The 19,583-nt window shown below is 40.1% G+C and overlaps 1 protein-coding gene across 11 annotated transcripts in view; it reads right to left on the reverse strand.

The window, feature by feature from the left end:
• The window catches only part of LOC129721276 (uncharacterized), an 89,709-nt gene that overhangs the window by 67,306 nt on the left and 2,820 nt on the right, over positions 1-19,583 (reverse strand). For 9 of the 11 annotated variants that reach the window (XM_055673663.1, XM_055673662.1, XM_055673664.1 and 6 more), the window contains exon 2: positions 15,274-15,885. In XM_055673663.1, coding sequence (XP_055529638.1) covers positions 15,274-15,465 — 192 coding nt within the window. In that variant the 5' untranslated portion in view covers positions 15,466-15,885. Of the gene's footprint in view, positions 1-15,273; positions 15,886-17,488; positions 17,508-19,583 lie in introns of those variants that run through there. The other 2 variants (XM_055673671.1, XM_055673667.1) reach the window with 2 other exon arrangements.

Consider the following 19,583-nt stretch of genomic DNA (forward strand, 5'->3'; position numbering starts at 1 on the left):
GGCGTGTCAAGTTAACGTCATATTCAACGGCTACCCTTTTCAGATCTTCTGTTATTGGGGTGAGTGTTGTAAAAGAATTCCGAATTTGAGCACGCTTCTTTTTATCAACAATGGCTTGAATGATACTTTCATTGTAGCCATTAAGTTTAGCAATTTCGAAAATATATTTCAGTTCCTTTTGCTTGGCTACTTCACTTAGAGGTAAAGTTTCCATGCGGTGGATCATATGATGGAAGGATGCCATTTTATGCTGGAAGGGATGGTTTGAAGTGTTATGTATTACCCGTTTTGTATTCGTGGGTTTCCGATAAATTTCAAATTCCAAGTCCGTAGACTTTTTGACTACAACGACGTCCAAGAATGGGAGTCTGTTGTTAAGTTCTTTTTCATTTGTGAATTTTATATTTTTATGGGTATTATTAAGGGATATGAAAAAAGTTTCAAGATCCGCCTTTTTCAAAATACAAAAAATATCATCCACATACCTCTACCATCGAATCGGTAAGATGTTCCTCTTCTCTAATATACTTTCTATATTTGCCATGAAGAGCTCACATAGAAAGGGAGAAAGAGGATTCCCCATTGGTGCCCCTTTAGTCTGTTTGTAAAATTTACCACGAAATGTGAAGTAGTTTTCTTTCATGCAAAGACGTGAAAGTTTCAACAAACTGTCAACTTTCTTTTTCCAAGTATTATCAGAATATTGGGAAAGGAGCCAGTCCTCTAAAAGGTTTAAGGTTTTATTCACTGGAACGCTAGGAAATAAGGCCGTAACGTCAAATGAAACCATTATCTCATCAGATTGGATATTACCCGAGGATCTTAAATTTTCAACGAAATCTCCGGTGCTCTTTACTGATCGACTTGGAAATTTCTTGGGCATTGCTTGAAATTTTTTTACCAGCCATTTAGCCAATTTTTCTGTGGGAGCCCCTACCGCTGAGATAATTTCTCTCATTTCATTTCCAGGTTTGTGAATTTTGGGGAGACCCTTTATTCTTGGAAGAACTGGATTTGAAACACGAAGATTTTGTAACGCATTACCCAAAACGGGTTTGCATTCTTTTATTGTATTTTCGACACGTTTTACCTACTAAGAAGAAGAAGAACTAAGAAATAGTTATCGGTTTCCGTTATACTCTACTAAATTTCCTGGAAATAAATATTGAAATTCAGTCCGCAAATATATATTTCGACTGTGACTTAAGGTCCATATTGGCAACTGCGTCTTAATCCTCTTGCTGATATGGTAAAACGTGTCGAAAATACAATAAAAGAATGCAAACCCGTTTTGGGTAATGCGTTACAAAATCCGCATAATCCCCTACCTAACTCCATTTAAGAGTGCTAAATTTCCATTTTTACCTACTACAAATAAAAAACAGGATTTACGCTTTGCTCTTTATCAGTCCACATAAGCACTGAGGAAGACTGTAAGTCACAGTCGAAATATATATTTGCCGTCTGAATTTCAATATTTATTTCCAAAAAATTTAGTAGAGTATAACGGAAACCGATAACTATTTCTTTGATTTTTTAAAATCAATTGGAAAAGCAGCGGGTAACTTTACAACGTTACAGTAAGTTGTTAATCTAACATCGAATTCAATAAATATTACATTGGGTTCAACTTAGTCGTTACATAAAACATTGATCCTTTTTTTATAGCCAATTTTAAACTATGATTCTGCTAGCGAATGACGGATTTCCATAGTAGCATGTCCGAACGAACTTGACAGCAACTTGACACTATCTAAAACCAGAGCTACAGGTCCAGGTGGTCATCAGGTGATGATTATGACCGTGGTCATCACGTAAACAATAAGCGGACAATGCTGTATCGTGCCAGCATCGAAGAAGCAGCCCCTCTAGTATGAGGAAGCGCAACCCCGGTCAGGTGGCATACCGAAATTCAAACCAACCACGAAAGGCTGATTGTCATCGGAGACGCAAACGCGCAGATTGGGAGAGACAACTTCTTTCGTCCTGTTATTGGAACGGAAAGCCTTTATTCCGTCACCAATGACAATGGTCTGCGGCTTGTAACCTTCGCTGCTGCTAGGGGGGTGACAATCAGCAGTACCTACTGCGCACGCAAGAATATCCGCAAACACACCTGGCAACACCCGAGTGGTGACATTTGCTCGCAGATAGACCACGTGCGTGTCGACGGTCGACATTTCTCGGACATTATGGATATGAGGTCCTTCGGAGGGCCAAACATCGACTCAGATCATTATCTTGTAGTTGAAAAAATTCGGGCGCGATTATCCAGCGTCACAAGTGCAAGAAATCACAGAGCGATGCGTTTCATTATCCAACGCTCTTTAGCTGAAGGGGTATCTGCAGAATACCGCCGGAAGTAAGATGAGAGGATAGGAGAAATCGACGTAACTGGCAACAGCAACAGCTTATGGGAGTCTAATCGCGGAACTGTGGCTACAACAGCGCAAAAGGTAATAGGTACTGCTTTGCGACGCCAACAAAATGGCTGGTTTGATGAGGAGTGCCAGCGAGTGACGGACGTGAAAAATGCTGCCAGAAGCCAAAAGCTAGCCAGGGAACGGTACAGGCTAGCAAGGGCGAAAGAGGAATGAATCCACCGCAAGAAGAAACGGCAGCACGAAGAAAGTGTGATAGCTGAAGCGCAAGAAAGAATGGATCAGAATGAGATGCGGAGATTTTATGCAATTTCATGTCAACGGCACGCGACACAAAACTGCGCCAGTGCCCGCCATGTGCAATGAATGTCCGAGAGGGGAATTTGCTGACAGAGAAACAATGGTGGCAGCCAGGTGGAAGGAGCACTTTGAAGAATTGTTGAGCGGTAATAATGAAGGCGTATCAAGAAGCAGGATAAACCTAGATGACGACGGTAGAGCTGTGGAACCACCAACACTGAGCGAGCTGAACAACAGTAAAGCTGCTGGGAGGGACGAGATCCCGGTCGAACTTCTCAAACACGGAAGTGAGTAGCTGCATCTGTTAATCCACCATGTTCTTCTAAAGATATGGCGAGAGGAAGAAATGCCTACCAGTTGACTGGATGGCATCATATGCCCAGTCCACAAGAAGGGGCACAGACTAAAGTGCGCCAACTACAGACGGACCCTTTTGAACTCGTCGTACAAAATACTGTCACATTCTGAGACCGCTTGAGGAGTCCTTCGTCGGCGAATATCAGGCTGTTTTCCCCCATCAACGACGGATCAGATGTTTACCCTGCGGACGATCCTGGATAAATTCCGGGAGTACAACTTGCAGACCCACAACCAGTTCATTGATTTCAAGGCAGCGTACGATTCGGTAAAAAGAAATGAATTGTGGCAGGTAATGCTCGAACATGGTTTTCCGGCGAAACTGATTAGGCTGATACGTGCAACGCTGGATGGCTCGAAAGCAAGTGTTCGGATTGCAGACGAAGTGTTAACTTCGTTTGTGACCTTAGATGGATTGAAGCAGGGTGATGCACTGTCGAATTTACTGTTCAACATTGCACTCGAAGGTGCGATTAGAAGGTCAGGCGTGCAGAGGAACGGCACTATCATCACACGATCACACATGCTCCGTGGCTTTGCGGACGATATAGATATCATAGGAATCGATCGCAGGGTAGTGGAGGAGGCTTTTGTACCTCTGAAGAGGAAGACGGCGTGGATATAGGCTTGACCATTAAATTAACTCTACCAAGACGAGTACATGGTTGCGGGTAGAGACAGGGACAGGTCCCGAAACTTGCAAACGTCGACGAAATTCGCTTTCTATAAAACATTGATCCTTCCGGTGGCCCTCTACGGACACGAAGCGTGGACGTTGAAAGAGGTGGATTGGAAAGCCCTCGGGGTTTTCGAGCGAAAAGTGCTGCGTATAATTCTCGGTGGGAAACTAGAAAATGGTGTGTGGCGCAGACGCATGAATCACGAGTTGTACCAAGTGTATAGAGAAATGAACATTATAGACCGCATTAAACACGGCTTCAGTGGGCTGGTCACTTGCGAATGTCGGAAGAAAGAATAGCGAAAATAGTGTTCACTAGGGAACCAGGTAGAGGTCGGCGGCTTCGTGGGAGGCCACGAACACGCTGGCTGCATGCAGTGAAAGAGGACTTGAGAGCCCTGAACGTTTGGGTGCACTGGAGAAGTATCGCCCAAGACCGACGAAGATGGTGCTCTACGATACGCCCGGCATTGGCGTGAGGACACGCTGTAGCCGTCAAGGTATCAATTTGTAATGATAGTCGTTTATTGAAATCGGAAGATGTTTACTTTCAAAATGGTTTTCCGTGGCAAGCCAAAATTGTTGTGCAGTTTATAGCAAACTGTACAATGCGCTTGCGAAGTGCTCCTTGTTTCGACGTCATTTTTAACAGACCTGGGCATGAATAAACAAAACAAAAGGGGGAACTTTGTAGCCGCATGGTTACAGAGTCCACTTTGATAAGCGGGTGGTCGTGGGTTCGTGTCTTAGTAGAATCAGGCCATTTGGTTGTCAAAGTACTTTACCATGGGTTTATTCTCAGGCTCTCCCCTACATACTCTTCCTTCGAGCCGAGTTCTTTAGAACCACTGCTGACTTTCATCCTCACAAAAAGGAGTACCTCTCAAAATAAAACTGATTTCAGCAATATTTATCCTTTCTAGGAAATTGTAATTGGCGGGCTCTTGACATAATAAATCTCTCTTAGAATTAACCTGGCCAGAGAGGAACGTTAGGTGTAGTCTCACTCTAGGGAATTGTAATTTGAATTGGTAGGATAGAAAGAGGCTCGGTATAGTAGAGCAGTATGCTTGAAACGAAAGGGTAAACTCTCACACACAAGCACGGATATAAATGAAAAAGCGTATCATTTACTTCAATAGTGATACTGACAAAAATATGAAGTGCGGAGTATAGAAAACACCCGGGCAGTATTACAATAGATCGAATGTCTCTGGTCGCAGTGATGAGTCACACAGAGGAAAAAAACAAAATTGATATTTTAAATTTGGAAAATCTATACTGAGCGTCTTAGCAGAGTGATTTAAGAAATTAAATGAAATAATTATCGGCTTCCGTTAGACTCTACTAGGGGCTGGGCGCATTGCCTCTCGAAGACGGCTGGTGCAGCATTCGCACAGCTATCGTGGAGATCGCAACTGCGACACTAGGAGTGGAAGCACCGAGTGACAGAAACGACTGGTATGACGGGGAGTGCGAGGCAGCTGTGAATGTGAAGAACCGGACCTGGGCGATATACCTGGGCAGGTCAACGACAGAGAACAAGGCCAATTACAAACGGGCACGGAACGACATGACCACGGTTCTCAGACGAAAGAAGCGCCAGCAAGAGGAACTGAAGCAGCTCTACCGTGCCAGTGAAACGCGGAAATTCTATGAGAAGGTAAACCAGTCCCGCAGAGGCTATGTGCCGCAAGCCGACATGTGCAACGACGGGGATGGGAACCTTCTCACGGATGCCAGCGAGGTGGTCGACAGGTGGAAGGAGTACTTCGATGGACACCTGAATGGCAAAACAGTAAACAGAAGCGGAGCAGGAACTGACCTAGGAGCACCAACAGCGGATGACCGAGTACCAGCCCCCGATATTCACGAAGTTCTTTGTGAGATCGGGAAGCTGAAAAACAATAAAGCCGTAGGCAAAAACGGACTGCCGAGCGAGCTCTTGAAACAAGGAAGAGAGGCGCTGGCTAGAGCGCTGCACTGGGTCATTTCCAGGATTTGGGAGGAGAAAAAACTGCCAGAAGAGTGGATGGAGGGAGTCATCTGTCCCATCTTCAAGAAGGGCGACAAGCCACAACTACCGCGGTATCTCGCTTACCAATGCCGCCTACAAAATACTCTCACAGATCCTGTTCCGTCGTCTATCACCTTTAACCAGGAGGTTCGTGGGTCAGTACCAAGCGGGTTTCATGGGAGCCCGTGCCACCACGGACCAGATCTTCTCAATCCGACAGATCTTACAGAAATGACGCGAGTACAACGTGCTCACACATCACATCTTCATTGACTTCACGGCGGCCTATGATACAGTCGATCGAGAACAGCTATGGCAGATCATGCACGACAACGGATTTCCGGATAAACTGACTCGAATGATCAGAGCCACCATGGCGCAAGTGATGTGCCACGTGCGTGTTTCGGAGATACTCTCGAGTCCCTGTGAATCGCGCAGAGGGTTGAGACAAGGTGATGGACTTTCCTGTTTGCTGTTTAACATCGCCCTTGAGGGTGTGATCCGGAGGGCGGGCATCGACACGAAGGGCACAACTTACACAAGGTCTGTTCAGCTTCTGGGCTTCGCGGATGACTTCGACATCATATCACGATACTGCGACGGCGGAGAGAACTTACGACCGATTGAAAGCCTAAGCTGGACGGATCGGACTGCGGATAAATGCGTCGAAAACAAAATACATGCAAGCGAGAGGCTCCAAGGAGAACAACATCAGCCTCCCAACTCAAGTCTCTATAGACGGTGATGATCTTGAGGTGGTCGATGAGTTCGTGTATTTGGGATGACTGGTGACCGCCGACAATAACACCAGCAAAGAGATCCAGAGACGCATCCAGGCAGAAAATCGTGCCTACTTTTCACTTCGGAAGACACTTCGATCGAATCGAGTGCGACGACGCACGAAGATGACGCTGTACAAAACCCAGATAAATCCGGTAGTCCTCTACGGAATCGAGACAACAACGCTTCTCGCGGAGGACCTTAACGCTCTTGGAGTTTTCGAACGGAAGGTGCTGCGGACTATCTACGGTGGAGTACAGACGGACGACGGAGAATGGCGACGGCGCATGAACCACAAACTGCACGCGCTGCTTGGAGAGAATCCCATTGCACACCTGGCGAAAAATAATAGGTTGCGGTGGGCCGGTCATGTCGTAAGGATGCCGGACGGCAACCCTGTGAAACCACTTCTCTTCAGCAACCCTGCCGGCACCAGAAATAGAGGGGCGCAGCGTGCACGATGGCTCGACCAGATCGAAGGAGACTTGCGGGTGATGAGACGCCTGGGGAACTGGCGAAACACAGCCCAAAACCGAGCAACATGGCGACAAATTCTTGATACAGCACGAGCCACCACGGCTCTCGTCTGATTGGTCTACTAGACTCTACTAGAAATTTGGGAAATAAATATTGAAATTCAGTCCGCGCAAAGATATATTTCGACTGTGACATACAGTCATCCTCAGTGCTTATGTGGACTTTCAATATTTATTTCCCAAATTGTTAGTAGAGTTTAACGGAAACCGTTAATAATGCTAGGTAAATCTGTATAAATCAGAGACAGTAAATGAGACATCTGACGGTACTGTGAATGAAAAATCACACAACCGAACGAGTTCATCAGTCTGTTTTGGGTTCACTGGAAGCTGATTTGCTTTTTGTCCAAAGTCTTCGCGTTTTACGCTGGGCGTTTTATACTTGTATCGGAGGTTGTATAATCTTTTTTTCAGTGAAAAGAAAAAATAAACTACTTTTGCTTCTAGTTGAAAGATTAACGACTGCAGGATTCAGTTATTTCAATAGCTCAGAGACCACGACGGGTTCGATACTACTAAGAACAAGTACAGGCTCTAAATGAGAGGCTGAACTGGGATTGACGGCGAAGACAAATTAGTGTATGAAATTGTATGGCAACGTTTTGATGTGAACACTAGAGGTGATAGTTAGCCGATTTACAGGATAGAATTCCATATGCGACATGAACAGAAGAACTTTCATTGCATTATTATGGTGCTGACTCTACATCAAATCTATACATTCCACGAAATCATTCGAGGGGATGAATCAAAGATGTCAACTGCAAGTTTTTTTATACTAACTTAAACATCTCGGAACAGTCGAATGATTTTGAACATGTATAGTTAAGAAAATGAGCTAACGTTTGCATTAAAGAATTGACAAAAATTACTGATTTTTTATAGGTTTACCTTGACACGCACTGACGAAACTACACACGCAGCAGCAATATTAGTAATCCATGAGTCTGCAGAACAAATTTGACAGCACTATCAGTCGAAATCTAACCATGATGGCGAATACAGTGAAGCTACTCCGTTTAGAAATACGCGCGTTCAAAGAACGGTATCTACAACACCTTGGCACTGTTGAACAATAATCAGAGCATCGAAAGAAAGCTCGGTTTCGAACAACCGACGACCTTGAGCTCCAAAGGATGCTGTAGATAACGACGAGGCTTATTTTACTTCACCCACGAAAAGAGTGAGCTCCGAGGCACACACCATGTTCCTCAAGAAGGCGCTGCTGTGGCTGACAATCAGCGAGAAGAGGATGTCAAAGCCGCTCTTCTTTCACTCCAAACTGATCGTGACGGGGAGATTTATAGTACGAAGTGCCTGTCGCAAGTTGTGTCGTTCATCACGTCGTATCATAAGCACGAAGACGAGGTGTTCCGGCCGGATCAGGCGTCGGCCCGCTATTTGAAGCGATCGTTGGCAAGATGAAGCAGCTATATGAAGATCGATGTGGTATTCAGTCGGCGAACCCGCCCAACGTCCTCCGAGTACGAGATGTTCTGAACAAACCTGAACCGTCAGATCCACTCCAACAATTTTGTAAACTGAGGAGGAATTGATAAAAAAAAACGAAGAAATAAATCAGAAATATGCCTACACCCAAATTCTCGTCCACCATGGCGACAATGGTGTTTTTTTTTTGCAAATAAGCCAATATTACCTTCCATGGGAAACTTGCTGCCAAAGAGTGAGTTGTGTATATTGATTATAAATTTCTATGGATCTGTGGTTGTTGCTGAAGAATCACGCATCACTAACAAAAAAGGCGTAATGTAAAAAGTTCTAATTCTCCAATCCTAATTTTAAAATAAACGTTTAATATCATTGGAATACAATTATTCGTAAAAATGTTAAAATTAAAAAATGCTTTGAAGCTTAACCTTAAAAAATGTATTCTTCATTTCTCCATATTGGACTTTTGCTGAAACTAATTTTTTTACTCAATGTTTTGTGAAGCATTTTATATTCCTTACAATTCGTTCCTAGGAAGATTTTCAATACAGCTAAAGTTTTCTGAGCTACAATGCTATGAATAATGTACAGTGTCGGACATAAGTTAAGCAACTGGGTGGTACAACAGATAACTTTTATTGTCGCTTGAAGTAGAATCACTTTTGAAAGTATTTAGTCAGTCCATATGTTACTCTAACAAGTAATTACACACAATTTTGTAGAGTCACGCTGTGAAAAGTTTCTTGGCAGCACTGTTCCAAAATATTAAGAAGGTGCTTAAAAACGTGCGACATAAATTAAGCAACAGGTAAATTTGGTAAACAAAGTGGTCGATATAGGTTATTACGTGGATAATTACTACTATTTTACAGTTCCTTACTTTCAAACTTGATGAATTGATCAAATAGTGTTGAATTTAAGAGTTTTTATTATTTGCTGAAGTATTGAGCAAAGTGATCTATAGGAATGACACTTGTGTACACTAACGACTTGAAACCAAAAATTCTTTTTGGTATTCACAAGTCTGTGGTAGCATATAAAGAAAAAGAAAAAGCGATATAAAGAAAAAGAAACGGTAGAAACGGCTGTCCGCTCCGGTCATCCGAGGAAAACTAGTTCACGAATGCTCCGCGTAATTAAACGTTGCTTTGAAAACGACTGTTTTACATCAGGATCCGAAATAAGGGACATTTTAGGCTTGGCTCACGGTGATGCGCAGCAATAGCATAAAAGATATGCAACTAAATATTATGAAAATCCGCAATAAATAATTGATACCGTCTGCCGGGGTGAGAATAAGCCACGGGGGTGAGATTGAGCCAAAACGGGAAATGTTTGTATGTTAAATTACTTGAGATTTCCAAAACCTAATACCTCAAATTCAATACTTTATGAAACATGACATATTTATTCATAACTTAAAATGGAATATAGATTATATTAGTGAACTGTTTCGCTTAAAGAATGTTTCAAAGTACAGGGTGAAAAACATGCGCAAATAACGTTATCCAAAAACCAACCCGATCAAGAAATCACATCAACTTACCGCTCAGTTGGTACGTTAGGATTTCGTTTACAATGTGTTGAAGAAGTATTATGCATTGAACCTGTGCCGGCTCAGAAAATAATGTTTCTCCAAACTGTACACTTTTCGAGCTCTTTTGGGGTGAGATTGTGCCAAGCTATATTGAACGGCACAGTGTGTGAAATTCAAATTCACGACAAAATTATATCAGTATACACCAAAACACTTGCATTGTTTACTTAGGGTATATTTTTTTCCCCACAGCATAAGATATGTTGTCTAGCTATGGTATTCTTTGAAATAATGACTAAAAGCTTGAGAATCTTACTGTTCAGTTATTGTTAGATGGAAATTTTCAATGATTGATATTACTTATGGAATGTAACAAAATTTTGTACACCAATTCTATATAAACTGATGACTTTTAAAGCGAAGAAGGAGGGTTGTGGGTACGTTTCCAGAGGTTTTGAGATCTCCAATGGAATATATAGTTGTCAATGACACATAATAATTGAAACGAAAAGTCTTCTCAAACTTCATGTCCTAACGTTTTTCCTTTTTAGGCTACCTGGAGACACCAATATGTGTATAGAGTCTGTCTATAAACCACGTTCTCGCAACTAATTACTCTATGTATCAATTTGATCCAGCCATACATTTTTCTATAATTCATATGAAACATAGTTTCTGATCAACCCCCTAAAGCTTCTTAATAGTCCACGTTGTTTATGGTCGTCCCTATACTTACTGTTTCATTATGTTAGTCATGTGGATTATACGTAGACACACTACTGTTCATTTAACAGGTATTAAATTCAACTTTTTGTTTTTGGCACAATCTCACCCCATAGAAGGGGTGAGATTGAGCCAATGTTCATGTATTTTTATCAAAATTATAGTTTATTGTAACTTAACCATATTTGTTGTAGTTGTTAACAAAACATTTTAGAATGCATTGGTGTATTTTGGATCGAATTCTTTGCTTAAATGTGTGCGTTACAAGCTTGAGAACAAAAAAGCATCATTTTTTGGCACAACCTCACCCCGGATGACGGTACCTTTTAGTTCCTATCCTTTGTCGCTTTAAAAATCATCGTATTTCAACTTCTTCTGTACTTACATAATGTTATTTTAAAATAAATTACTGTAACTGATGTAAAGAAAAAAAAAAACATTATCCGAACCCGAAAGCAATGAGCGTCGCTTAAATCAATATTTTTTGAGTCTGGTTTGCATACTTCAAACTAGTTGCTTAACTTATGTCCGACACTGTATATAGGTTAGGGTGGCAATGCGATGTATGGAAAATAGAATTTAAAGAACCGACCATGTAAATTTTGTTTATTTGCTCAAAAAACCAGTGCCAAATTTCAGCTTTATCTGACATGATTTAGGGGTGCCTCGAAGCGTTTAAAATTTCAGTGTTTGACCTTCGAAAATTACCATCCCTTATAGACAATTATGTTTAAAATGCCTCATAAATATTAAAATAATTTACATGTGGTTTGGTGAATCATTTCAATGTACATTAGGCATTTTGAACTAGATTTTTTTAAAGGGATGTCCGTTTTCGAGGGTCAAAACATCAAAATTTTGAAAATATTGAGGCACCCGTATTGACCGATTGAGCTGAAATTTTACACAGATCATTTTTGGGTCAATAAACAAAGCGTACATGGTCGGTGACATGACCATTTTTGCTGCCACACTAATATAGGTACTAAAATACATACCCTCTTTCAGTAAATTACTATTGAATCCAAAAATATCGTCCACCTCTGAAAAATAACTAGTATTTATTTAACCAAATACGTGTACTAAGTTCCATTCAAACTATATTCAGAATATTAAATAGCTTTTTAAATTAGTAACAATTAGTAACAATGAGAAAAGTGCGGTAATAATGCAAAGAATCATGTCCAAATGGTTCTCCCTCATCCAACGAATGTCCTGCACATGGTTTTGAAAATTCAATTATGAAAAACAAACAATTCATTTGCATTCCAGTTGCAAATACCTCGACTAAATGAAAACTGTAAAAGTTTTAAAAAGTGAAGGCATTGCCACATTTTATCTCAGAGTATTAATATCATGCGGATACATTCCAGCCTAACAAAGCCACCATTCGAGAGCGCCCAATTTAGCAGAAATTAGATTCCTTGGCCTCCCACTCCAAACTTGTTCGTGTGACTAAGGTTCACAGGAAAAATATTGCGTCGTTCTGTCGTCACCCTGAAGAAGGGAGCAATCCATAATGTTGCCGGAGGAAAATATTATTCTTGGTGGGATATAAACTTCAACACTACCGAAGAAGAGAGCCGTACCCCATATAATTTGGGTCTTTGTGATGAGGCGAAACTGGGTCAATGGAGCCGTCAATGTCTAATTTATACTATACGCTACGAAACACAGTTTCGTTCCTTGCGGGCGATCCGATTATATACCCACATGTCTGTCAGTCGGAAGAATCTGATGTCATCTAGCTACTCGTTGGTTGCGTACCCATATCATTTTATAATAACGAATTCCGAGCCACGAATTGCGGTTCGCTCATTCTTTCTGAAAGAAATGCTTATCTTGGTTAGGGCAAGAGCACGAACCTCTATATCCGCTCACACAAAACAGCCTCGGTTGAAACCACAAAGTGCGGGCCGAAGGATGCACCCTACTATCGAGAAACCGAGAAGGTACGAAAGGAGCTGTTATCGTGGCCAATTCACCTGCGAGTGTTACGCGAATTTTATACATTGTCAATTTGTTTGAAATATCTTCATGAATACGGATAGAATAGGTAGAAAAGGTAAACGTTCACGGCTCACATCAAATGTAGAAAATTCGCAAAATAAATGAGATAAGCATTTACAACTGATTACACTACCGCTTCTAAGCGGGGTTCGTGAACGGCAAAACCACAGCCTCGGCGGCGGTTGTCACTCTTCCATTTCCATTCCGACTGATTAATTCATATTTAATATTTCGTGGTGGATTCTTTTTTCCCTCAACTAGCCGCGGGCAAAATGGTGTGAATGTTTGCGTAGAGAATTTGCATCCGATGTCGGATGATAAATAAGGTTTTTTTTTCTATGATGAGGGTGATTTCCGTTTCTCGTTTAATGACGGTCCAGTGGCTGGATGCTGGTTAGTGAGCTTACTTTCTTTTATCCGAGGTATTATATAGGTAAGATTTTGTTTTCTGATTAGCTATGGTCTGTTGGGAAAAACTCTGAAATTACTAGGTCGAGTAATTTTCTAGTGATGTTTGATATTTGAAAATAAAAAAAGTTGGTGTGAGAATATCAGCACAGCATTTAACCAGTTACCCCATATTGCAGCTGCATCGTGAGCGTCTGCTTCGCAGTTTGTGAAGTGTTGTTTTGCGCTTGATGAAGCCATTGTTTTTTCCGTTCCGTCTGATGTATCTTACTAATATCACTTTGCGCCATACGAAACCGAGAGTTTCTGAAATGCGCAATGAAGAACGGTGCAGTTTTTGTTTTGAATTTCACAACAGAGCAAAACATTTTCAAAATAAAAGCTTAACGTAACAATGCGCCTCCATTAAACGAGAAAACGAAGGAAACGCGTGGTAGTTTGAGTCCTCGTTTCATAACACATTCAACGGGTCGCCTTCTCGCATGTTAGAAGCTGAAGAAATCTATCAAAACAAGTTTGATGTTTTTTGTACGAACGCTTGCAACGTTAAGTTAAGAGGGATTTTATTTTTGATTCGAGCAAAATAGAAACTTTTCAATTCTTACTGTTAAAGTTGGCGGGGCTGGTAGAAAAATGAAACACAAAAATGTTTGGGTGTGTTGTCGTGTTACAAAACTTCCACATTATTGGTGCAAATTCTGAAGCATCGTTTCTTAAAAGTTTACAAAGTGCTGAGTTGAATCACCAAGCAATGTGAGTAATAGAAATTGATAAAGGCAGTCTTCACAGCATAACATCAGTGATGTATTTTTCAACAATCATTAATTTCTTACCATTATTAGGCAGGATTGAAATCAATAACTAGTTCGGTTAGCTTCTCATTATTAAACTATGTTGGATTATTCCTTAAAAGAGAATAAAAAAGAAAATAAAATTGTTACGTTATCAAATAAGACTATTCTTATTTTTGAGATATCCATTTTATCTCCGTAAGACGTAGCCCTATGTCGAAACTTTTCGAGTAAAAAAGAATCAGCGAAATGAAAACATCTCTTATTTTTATTTAACTGGGAAATGATACACAGCTATTTCGTAATAGGTACCTATTCTATGACAATCTCTTCACACACGTGAGAAAATGTTTGTGTAGCAATACCAACAATAAAAATAAACTTTATATTGCTGACTGCAGCTAGCAGCAAAGCTCTGCATATCATACAGCACAGAAATTGAAATTCAAAGTCAGGAGAATATATAATTTAATTTCTTCCATGCACTCCCTCCACACATCCTGTTGTATATGCAGAAAGAGCGCAAGCTTCGCAACATTGTTGTTTGCACAATTCCCCAAGCCACGTCAATCATCATCGTACATCAATCGACGGGCGGAAGGAAATCGAATTATTTCTCTACGTGTATCTCGTGCGAAATGATTTAACCAAATCAAGCTCTTCGTTTCAAATTTACATAGCTGTATTTGCCTTGAAACCTCACATAGAGATCGATATAAAATTTAGAACGACTTAACGCTTTTCCCGTCAATCTTCCACTAATCCAATGAAGCACCCAATCCACTACCAATGCTTCACAATCTTATACGGTGGAAAACTTCTGTGCTGCCTGGTGAAAAATTATATTCTCATTAGCACAAATGAATGTGCATACAAACATTTCCCATTAGTCTTAATAATTTGACGGTTGCCTTGCCTTGGGAACTCCCCAGTCTGTAATTATTTCGTATTAACACTAAATAAAGTACCAAACCATTGCATTCTATTTGGCACATATCCTATAGAATAAAATAAACTGTGCTATGTGCAGTTTTGAGTTTAAATTTCGAAACAGCCTTTTCCGTGCAAAGCTCTCTTGGGTTTTAGTTAATTCTCCGTAATTAATCCTTAATTATGCTCAACAAAATTAAAATTTGGTTATTGAATAGTAAAAAAATCAATGATTGTTTACTGTGTTCCTTTCCAACTGCATTTTTATTTTAATTTTTACGAGGAAATGAAATATAGATAGGGTATTTTTTTCAGTTCTGGATAGTCTAACTGTTGTTATTTTTGTTATTGTTACAAGTGACAAACAAAACCTACCTTCAGCGTTCTGTCGATCTGCCCCAGGAAGAACGTGAGCAAGGCAATGATGATAAAGTTAACTCCTCCGGCGAAATCCGTTAATTTGTCCAGCTGGAAGATGGCAGCTATCAGGAAGAAGATGATTTGCATCGCCACCGTTACAATCGCACTGATCGCGAAGTGATCCTCGTCCAGTATGTGGACAGCCATCGTGCCCCCTAATGTGACTACGAGTGCGAACGAACGATAACCGATTTATCACAGCAAGGTAGCACACTTCAGGCGCCGTCGATTCCGTGCCAATTCTCGTGCTCGAATTCAGGGTCGGTTCAATTGTGTACGCTTTCGAATGGACTACTTCTAAATTTATATAGGTAATACTACAGCAGCAACACAGCGGCAGCACTATTTTTTGCTCCCACAGAGCAGTCACTTTTCCATCACTCTACTAGCCGTTGGGAAAATGACCCCAGTTCCATAGCAACAGCATCCGCTAGAATCAACACCGACGCCGGCACCAAACGTGGCACTACCGATTTTTCATTCATTTTACCGCCTAGTCTTTATTTTCGCTGTCTCGATTTATATGCACCCAGCCGTGTTTACATTTCTTATTTATGGTTCTACCTACTGGCGGATTGATCGAAAACGGTTTATGTAAAATTTATTTATTTATTTTTTTCGCCCTAGGACTGATGAAAATTTGTGCAAATAAGCGGCAAAATATTCATTCAACGATTTCAGCATGAATAAGGAGGCTGTTTGCAGCAGGACCGGGAACGATTCAAAACGTGTTTGGCAACATCCATTCGGAGTGGGTTCGAAATGTTTGCCTGCACTACCGTGTTATTATTGAACTCTTACGAGAAACCCAGAAATGCAAGGCGGCTTGGAGCTTTCTGCAGCAAGACGGAAGCAAACCGTAAAATTTATATCCATCTAGAGGATTTATTTGCAGCAGCAATCATTAGATACCTGTACTATCATTACAGTCTATAGACAAAACCAAAACCGCAACAAATTTTGTTGGCTGAGCAACATGCACCATAAAATTTAATACGTAAGCTTTTGGACTACAAAATCTGCTGGAAATGTAACACTTGCTTTTCGTACCTATGTGTGTTTAGTTTTGATTTTTATTATCAAGTTTTGTGACGAAATAATACGGCGAGGTTGAACAAATATGAACCGACTACTGTTTATATTAACAGAAACAGTTAGGGTTTCTAACGTTTCTTACTCGTCTATCATAAAGCTTGAGTTATTTAATATCTGGACACACAAAGGTTTTATCTCAGAACCATGTTAATGAAATGAAAGTGTCGAGTACTTAAAATGAAAGCCACCCGAACAAACGATTATAACAAACGGGTAACAAAATAATATCTGAACTCGATAGAAATTACAAAGCCAGTAATATTCTCGATATGCCAGAATGATAAAAAGTACTGAATTACATCAAATTCTGTCATTATAGACTTGAATGTTCAGAAGCGTGTTTTTTTAGAGCATATTTATAACAAAAATTGCTTTTCAATTAACAAAATATTGTACATCCTAACTAATTCTACCAAAAACCTTACAAAACTTGCTATAACCTGTAATAATCAGTAAGTAATTTTGATAGGAATTTTGATATTTTAGCTATTAACGAGACCAAGTTTAGAACACAAGAAAAATATTCCGATTTGGTTTTGAGGAAATCTGGACCTTCTTTTTGAATACCACATCAAAACATTATATTTGGGTAACTCCTTTCCGAAAAAATCCACTTCGTCGTCGTTGTAGCACTGTGGTACTTCTCTGCCTACAAAATCAGGTCAAAACTTTGCTGGTCTATTGTGAACTTGAATGTACGGAAGCATTCGCTTTTTCAGGCACTCTCGCTTGTACATGTAAGGTAGTATAGCCTTGTTTTCACGAAAACTAGTTTTTGGTAAGATTATAATCTTTCTTGTGAATTTATCAGCAAAAACAAATTTCAACTTGCTAGGAACATCACCACGACCAGTGGCTTTATAGCAGGTGCTTCACGACCTTTTACTTGACGAAGAATTTCTCGAGCCAAAATATTCGACGGAGCATCTGCACTTTTAATCAATGAGTACACTGAGGAAGTTTTTTTTGTTCCGCCAAAAATGTTGGTTCAAAAAAGTGTTCTGTTGAGCAAGAGATCTGGAAACTGACAAAAAAAAATTGATTTTAGAGACTGCAAGTAAAAAGTGAAACTAACCTCCATCTTTCGAATGTTGACTGTTGTTACTGCAACTACAATTAAACTATAACATATTTATATCCCTCGGATTCATTTTAAATAAATCAATCTTTAGTTTAAAATGATTTCGGGTGGTCAGTTTGGCCACACGTACGGGACTGTAGTGTTTCGCGGTTTAAAAATGTCTGCGTTCAAAACTACCAGTATTACGTTGATTTTCGAGAGATAAAACTTTAGTGTCTTCAACAAAGTTTTTCTACATATAATTACCTACAACTTTGTTGGAGGGGACCTGGTAGTCGCAACCTATCGCCCGGTTTCGTGCGTGAACATTTGTACGTTTCTGGGATTGGGTATAAGACACGGACTCGCGTCGTCGCTCTCGCAAACGATAGAATCGCTTCTCAAGGAGAATCCTAATCTAACGTTTACCCTTCCCAGTTTGGGGTGAATAGCTGTTTCTACAAGCATCGTGGCGCCTTTTGGTCTTCAGAAGAGTTTTTCCCAGGAAAATTTCCCACAAATATCATGTATTGATATATTTTTAACAGCCAACTGGACATCTCTAGAGAATAAGTATTGAAAAAGTGGAATTTCCCATATAAAATCGTATGGAAACTTTAAAATCGGGCGTTTCACCGATCGATCTGAAAAGTTACACAGTTGTTATGGGACCCATAAGGAACACGAAAATTGCATGGGAGCAAACATTTATTTTTTCCCACCCTAATGCACAAGTGTGTCGAAAGTTCCCACCAAGTCTCCACTCATTTACCCCGAAAGTGAACCATGCGCTGCCTTTTATTGGAGACCCCATGTTAACAGCGTTCTAGGGAACGAATTTTGGGGGCATTTTGGCTCTAGTGCTCGATAGCAGTAAAGCAGTTCCACAAAAAATGTCCCAGTTTTAATATTTTTTTTAAATTGTCAATTTTGATTTGCCTGAAACTTTGCATAGACGTTATCGAAAATATTTTCCAAAAAATTAAACCAATATCACAAAATGGCATCTTTTGCCCATTGAAACGTCTATGTAAAGTTTCAGCCAAATCAAAAATGGTCGATTAAATTGGTTGCCCGTTTTTTGTGGAATTCCTCATAAATAATACACTCAAGCGGCATGGTTTTTGGAATTACCGTTTTTGATTGTATCTAGTACCGATCGTAGCTGTTCAACGGTCCATGACCTTGGCTGAAAACGAGATAAAGTGTAAGCAAAAAATTTGTTTACAAAGTGCCCTTTTGCCCCGAGCTACGCGAAGCGTTTTGCCCCGAACGTAGCAATTTCTTCAGAAATGTGTTGCTCGACAAATCTGCAACGGCACCTTTCGCTGGTGGAAAAAAACAATTGAAGAGCAATTGAACAATTGAAATTTTTTTGTATTTATTTACATTTTTTGACATTGTAGTGCAGCCAAATTGACAGAGTGACTATAGAAAACATAGATTGAAATAATATAATTAGTATTTTGTTATTAAAATTTGACATTTTAGCTAATAAACCTTTATGCCAAACACTGTCGAATGCCTTTTATATGTCTAGAAGAGCAGTTCCAGTCGAATAGCCTTCAGATTTATTAGTTCGAATCATATTTGTTACTCTAAGTAACTGATGAGTAGTGGAATGCCCATGGCGAAAACCAAACTGCTCATTTGCAAAAATTGAGTTCTCATTAATATGTGTTATCATTCTATTGAGAATTATTTTTTCAAAAAGTTTCCTAATAGAGGAAAGTAAACTAATTGGTCGATAACTTGATGCCTCAGCTGGATTCTTCTCGGGTTTTAAAATTGGAGTGACTTTGGCATTTTTCCATTTCGTAGGAAAATGTGCTAGTGCAAATCATCTGTTAAAAATTTTTACCAAGAAATTTAAAGAGTTTCGGGAAGTCTTTTGATGAGGATATAGTTAATCCCATCATCTCCTGGTGCTTTCAATTTTTTGAGAATAGTTCGCACTTCATTCAAGTTTGTTTCCAATACCTCTTCGGAAAGAAATTCTTGGGTGGTGATCTGATCATACTTTTGGTTTACTTCATTTTCAATAGGACTTACTACGTTCAAATTGGAGTTATGAACACTCTCAAACTGCTGAGCAAGTTTGTGAGATTTT

Source organism: Wyeomyia smithii, chromosome 2 (assembly GCF_029784165.1).
Source record: "Wyeomyia smithii strain HCP4-BCI-WySm-NY-G18 chromosome 2, ASM2978416v1, whole genome shotgun sequence".
In the NCBI taxonomy this organism is placed as follows: Eukaryota; Metazoa; Arthropoda; class Insecta; order Diptera; family Culicidae; genus Wyeomyia; species Wyeomyia smithii.